Source organism: Rhinolophus ferrumequinum, chromosome 21 (genome assembly GCF_004115265.2).
Source record: "Rhinolophus ferrumequinum isolate MPI-CBG mRhiFer1 chromosome 21, mRhiFer1_v1.p, whole genome shotgun sequence".
Taxonomy (NCBI): domain Eukaryota; kingdom Metazoa; phylum Chordata; class Mammalia; order Chiroptera; family Rhinolophidae; genus Rhinolophus; species Rhinolophus ferrumequinum.
In genome coordinates, this window is record NC_046304.1 from 23,281,389 (window position 1) to 23,287,133 (window position 5,745).

General features: G+C 55.7%; 1 protein-coding gene across 1 annotated transcript; it reads left to right on the plus strand.

Moving 5' to 3' along the window:
- The first annotated feature begins 3,682 nt into the window (after positions 1–3,682).
- C21H17orf50 (chromosome 21 C17orf50 homolog) lies at positions 3,683–4,986 on the plus strand. Its single transcript, XM_033091615.1, has 4 exons — positions 3,683–3,842; positions 3,933–4,245; positions 4,346–4,509; positions 4,876–4,986. Exons 1-4 carry the CDS (start codon positions 3,734–3,736, stop codon positions 4,908–4,910), a joined length of 621 nt encoding a protein of 206 aa, XP_032947506.1. The 5' UTR covers positions 3,683–3,733; the 3' UTR covers positions 4,911–4,986.
- Positions 4,987–5,745: the final 759 nt, after the last annotated feature.

The window sequence follows — 5,745 nt, forward strand, 5'->3', positions numbered from 1 at the left end:
GATGGAGCTATAAATGAGGCCCCTGACCTCATGGGGGCTGCTTACATGTCAGTGGCTGCTAGATGACAGATAACAAACAAATCTATAGTAAGTCAGATGGTGATAAACACCAGGGAGAAAACTAAAGAAGATGAGCTTGTGTGGAATTTTATATAAAGGGGTCAGGAAAGGTGTGGGGACAGAGCCAGGAGTGCAGTTTCCAGGCTCTCGGCCTCACATGGAAAGGTGCTGGCTCAGGTAGTAAATGGCCGTCAACTGTGATGGGATGGCCATCAGCTGTGGCTAGTTGGCCGTCAGCTGTAACCAGTGAGCCATTGGCCACTAATATAACTGCCGTGGCTTCGCTAGCAGAAAATTGGGGGGGGGGGTGGCTAGCAAGAAGATGGTGGCTGAGCCCGCGAGCGGCGCAGTGAGGGTTGCGAACAGTGTGGCTCCCGTCTCTTGTTTCTCCAACCCAGCCGCCAGCGAGAGTATAGTGGTATGACTCCCCTACCTATGTCTTTGTGGGTGTTCCTTTTTGGCCTCACCATGTCCTGTGTTCTTATGTGGGGAGTGGGAGCAGAGACCCTGTAGGCTGCCCCGCATGACAAATGGCACAGCGAGCAGGGTCTCCTGCATGACACCCTGCACGACAAAAGGCCTCACTGATCTGGTGATATCTGAGCAGAGACCTGACAGAAGTAAGGAAGCAAGACCTGCAGTTATCTAGGGGAAAGGCACTCGGATAGAGGGAACAGCCAGTGCAAAACTCCACGTAGGTGCGTGGCTGGCATAGTTCAGGAATAGCAAAGAGAGGTGGGATATGAGGCAGAGAGGGGTCAGATCATGCAGGGCTTTTCGTTACCTTTAGAAAGGAATTTTCTTTCTATTACCTTCTAAAAGCATCAAGACTATGATTACTGTACCCATTTTATGGATGAGGGAACAAGAAAACTGATGTGGGCAGTAGGCCTTTGTTCCTTACTTGTATGATCCTCTCCAAAGGGTTGATTGAGTGTCCACATGACATGGCAGCTGGGTTTCCCCTGAGCTAAGGCAATGAGCTGGAAGTGGGTGGAGTGGAGAGCAGAGCTGTGGAAGGATAGGGATAGCAGATAAAGGAGAGGAGAAAAAAATAATGATACAAATAAACAGAATGCTTTACGTGCTTTATGTGGGCCAGGTAAAGTGGTACTGTACCACTGTGTCTGACTTACCGATGAGGAGACTGAGAGTCAGAGAGATAACATGCTGAAGGGCAGATACCTTTTATATTTATGTGGTAGAGCTGGGATTTGAACCCCATCTATTGGGGGCCAAAGCCACCCTCTACTGCCCCTGAATGCCTCCCCACAAGGAAAGATAGGGGACACCCGGGTTTTGAGTGCTTTGGGAGGCTCTAGAAAAGGTAGCTATTCCTGCTTGGAACGCTGTAGGCAGGTAAGGTTCTAGCCCGCCCCTTGTGATCCAACAGAGGCCCCAGAGACTAAAACAAGTTCTGTGGGTTCTGGCTACTCCCTCTCATCCTAGGCTCTGATCAGGGGAAGAGGGCAGCACAGCCTTGGGAAGAATGGATAAGCTTGGTGAGTGGGGCTGGACGCAAAGCGGGGCCAGGGGACAGGGTCTGGACTGCAGTGTGGACCAACCAGCCCATCACCATGGTAACCCCGGAGGAGGAGTCCAGCTTTTTTTCCACTACGCATCCATGTACAAGCGCTCTCCTTTTCTTTCCTGAATATTCTTGATGTCTGCTCCGTCATCTCTACCGCCTGCTGTTTGGACCTTCGTCTCCTCTGGCCTTGACCACGTAATAACTCCCTTTGTCAGAGGGAACATCCTAAAACACAGCTGTGAGCATGTCCCTGCATCAAAGCATTCAGAGGCTCCCGCGCTGCAGGGCCGCGGCCCTTGGTGTTTAGTGAGCACTGTAGAATGGGGATGAAATAGACACAGCAGTGGAATCCAAAGAGATGAGTTTGGCACTGGACCCTTTGCTAAATCCTTCTGTGACCTTCATATGCTACCAAAGTGCAAACTCCATAGCCCAACCCCCAAAGTCTCCATCCAATTCCCTCCTGAAAAGTTCCCGGCACCCCTTTCTGGCTGTGCACTAGGTCTGGCCTTTCACAACCGGAAGGCTCCTTAATGTGTTTCCCTAAATAAAAGTACAGTGGACCTGGGTTCTCCACCTTTAGCAACACCAAGAACTGGCAGAATCTTTCAAGCAGCTTTTCTTGAAAGGTTTCCAAAAGTCTTGGATGAAATTCAGAGGCCCCTCTGTGACCTACTTTATCACCTACCTGAGATGAAGGGACACAATGTCTGAAGAGTTCTGGATGACGAGTGCATGCAGTTGCTGCTCAATACATGTGGGCTAGAATGCTCCTTTTATTATCATTCCTCATTGTCTCCAATGAGCATTGTCTCCTCTTTAGGTTGGGCAGGGACCACTAGCAATTTTTCGTGACCTGCCCAGCGCAAATCCCAGTTGTGTTTTCCCTGCCTTCCCCCATCTTCTTTTCATTACAAGGCGAGCTCCCCAGATCCAGCGATGGCCAGGCACGTAGTGCTGGGCCAGTGTTTGCTCGTGAGGGTGGACACCTGCCAGTCAGGCAGGTTACTTTCCATGTCAGCCTGGAACTTCCTGCCTGCAGGGAGTACTGCTGGGATTTGTGGTTTGTGCCCCAAAGATCAGCAAGAGGGGGTCAGTGGTGGCTGACATCCATTTGGCAATTGGAGTCAAGCCTGGCAGGAGGAAGAGACACCTTTTCCTAACTGGTCTGCCCATAGAAGACACTTTTTCTGATTGTTCTGCCCATCTGAGGTGCCTTGTTTTAATCATAGGGAGGCGCTGTGTGCCCACCTGCTCACACACTCCACCACAGGTGACGCTGGCTTCCTTAAGGCAAGGCCCACTTTGAAGAAGGATGTCCCATACAGGAAAAAAATATATACATATACAACCACCTATGGGAATTTCAACCAGGGCACTTAATGTTTATTGACAGCCCTACGCAGAGATCAGTACCCATCCTAGAGCCAATTAGAAGGAAGGCGAGGAGCCATAATTTCTTCCAGGTGTGCAATCCCCATTGCTGTCTCCTGTGGATTGCTTCCCGCTTGCCAAGCCCTGGGCTGGGCACCTTACACAGACAGGATCTCATACCTGCCTCACCACCCTTGGGATAGGCACTACTTTTTTCCATTTCACAGATGAGAAGACAGCTTGATGGAGCAGCGTGACTTGCCCAGAGTCCTTAGCTAGAACGTGCAGAAACCTGGGTGTGGGGACAGAGCCAGGAGTGCAGTTTCCAGGCTCTCAGCCTCACGTGGAAAGGTGCTGGCTCAGGTAGTAAATGGCCATCAACTGTGATTGGATGGCCATCAGCTGTGGGTAGTTGGCCGTCAACTGTAACCAGTGAGCCATTGGCCACTAATATAACAGCCGCGGCTACACTAGCAAAGTGTGGTGTAGTGTAGTGGTGTAGTGGCGTGGAGTGGTGGAGTGTGGATTACGGATTGCAGAGAGGAGGAGTGCAGCTTGTAAGTGGGTTGGTTGGCAAGTGGACGGCGGGTTGCGGATCATGTGGCTCCTGCCTCCCGTGTCTCCAGCCCAGCCGCCAGCGAGAATATAGTGGTATGACTCCCTATCTATGGCTCCCTGGGTGTTCCTTTTTGGCCTCACCATATCCTGCGTTCTTATGCGGGGAGCGTAACTAGAGACCCCAGAAGAGACTCCTCATGACATCCCAGCATGACACTAGGAAATCAGGAGCAGCCAGGCAGGCCCTCCCTCACCCGGGAAATCCTGGGCACTGGAACCTCTCTTGGAGTCCTACTGGCTCCTATACGCCGTCCTTCAGGTGCCTGACTTTTTCCCGGCTCGGGTTGTGAGCAACAGGCAGGGTACCCGAGGACAGGGGGCCTGCAGTGATCTTCTCCCCGCCCCGCAGGCGTGAAGACCCCCTTGTGGAAGAAAGAACTGGAGGAGCCCGGGGCCAGGGAGGCGGAGGCGGAGTCTGCGGAGGAGGGGTCGGAGGAGGAAGACCAGGAGAGGCCGCTGCAGGAGAGCGCGGCCGAGGGCGAAGCGGAGTGCCAGGAGGCCGAGGGCGGCGACGGCCGCGAGCGGGGCTCGGTGTCCTACTGCCCGCTGCGCCAGGAGTCCAGCACCCAGCGGCTGGCGCTGCTGCGGCTCGCGGGCTTCGGCTTCTGGGGTTGGCTCAGCCCCTTCGCGCAGCTCGGCAGCCTGGCGGCTCCGGTCGACAGGTGAGGGCGCGCACCTGGGCTCCGGCAGGACAGCCTGGCGGCGCAGCCCGGGCGGAAGGGGATGGCGCGGTGCCCTGAGCGTCCGTGTCCCCGCCCGCAGAAAGCGGAGCCTCTCGGAGGAGCGGTGCGTGCTGGAGACGCAGCGACCACCACCCCGCGGCGGGGGCTGTGCGCGCTGCGAGATCCTTTTCTGCAAGAAATGCAGGACCCTGCACAGCCGTCCGGCCTACGTGGCGCACTGTATTCTGGAGCACCCGGACCTGGGTGAGTTGGGGGGTCGCCAGGGGACCCGGAGCACCCCCATTGCCAAACTCTGTGCTCTCCATGCTCGTCTGATCCCAAATTCCCCGCAACCTTCTCCCGTCCCTTGATGCGGAGCGCCCTCTAGCACATCTCACAGAACTGTCCCTTCTCAGAGCGGCCCCTCGAGCTAGCAGGCCCACCGTCGATGCAGCCGTCCCACCTGTCATCTAGCGCCCACCCAATGCAGAGCCCAACGTCACCTGGAGCGCCATCGCTCCTGTAGTGCCTCTGAGCCCCCCTTCCCCCGCCGACACACACCCCGTGCCGACTGCCCACCTGACTGGTGTCCCCTGGCACAACCTCACATCCATCTCTTGGGTATTTCAGGTCCTTCTGGCCTGCTGAGCAGAGGCATCGCCTAGAGGAAATCACCGCGAGGCTCCCTTACCCCTCCGAGACACCTGCCCCTCCCCCTCAACTCATTCAATAAAGCCTCCAAGCAAGTGTCAGTGCCTTTGGGTGGGGGCAAGGTGGTTCCCCTGAGAAGGAGGACATTGGTCCTCCTTCCCCTCCGCAGAGGTTCAAGTCAGAGGGGAAAGGGCAGGCCAAGAGCCTCCTCCCTCTGCCTCCCCCGGGTGGAACAAAGCACTTGTATCCCAGGGCTCTCAAAGGCCATTCTCCCCACGTGGCAGAGAAAAAAAATGAAGGCGCAGGACCAGGAATGCCCATGGGGAGCTGAGAGCTGAACCTTGCCAGACCATTCTCCCCTCCCCCTGGAAGCCCGGTCCAGCTGAGGTCAGTGTGTGTGCAAAGGAGGCACTGGCAGATGTGGAGGGAGGAGAACCAGATGCTGAACCGCTGAGACTAGCTGAGGCAGAAGACAGGGCGGCTGGGGGAGCTGGTTCCTTCTCCAGGAATCCTAGCTATTCTTGGCCAAGCAGGACGAGCTCCTGGAATGCTGCGTGTGTGGCCCGGAGAATGGGGCCACTGTGAGTGAGCACAAGGCCTGCCCCCCTCCTGCAGAGCCCCCCCGCCCCCTGCTGGCAGCATTGTAGACCTCCAGAGATGCCCCTGCCCACTCCCTGCCACATGGGGTTCTCCATCTGGGGGGATGAAGGGGGGCTAGGACATTTTGCTTTTTGAGGGGAGGCCCCTTCTCCCTAACACAACTACACACACACACACACACACACAACCTGCTGGTTCTGCTTGGCCAGTAGAATATGGTCTCATCCTCCGCAGCACCCGTGCCGACTT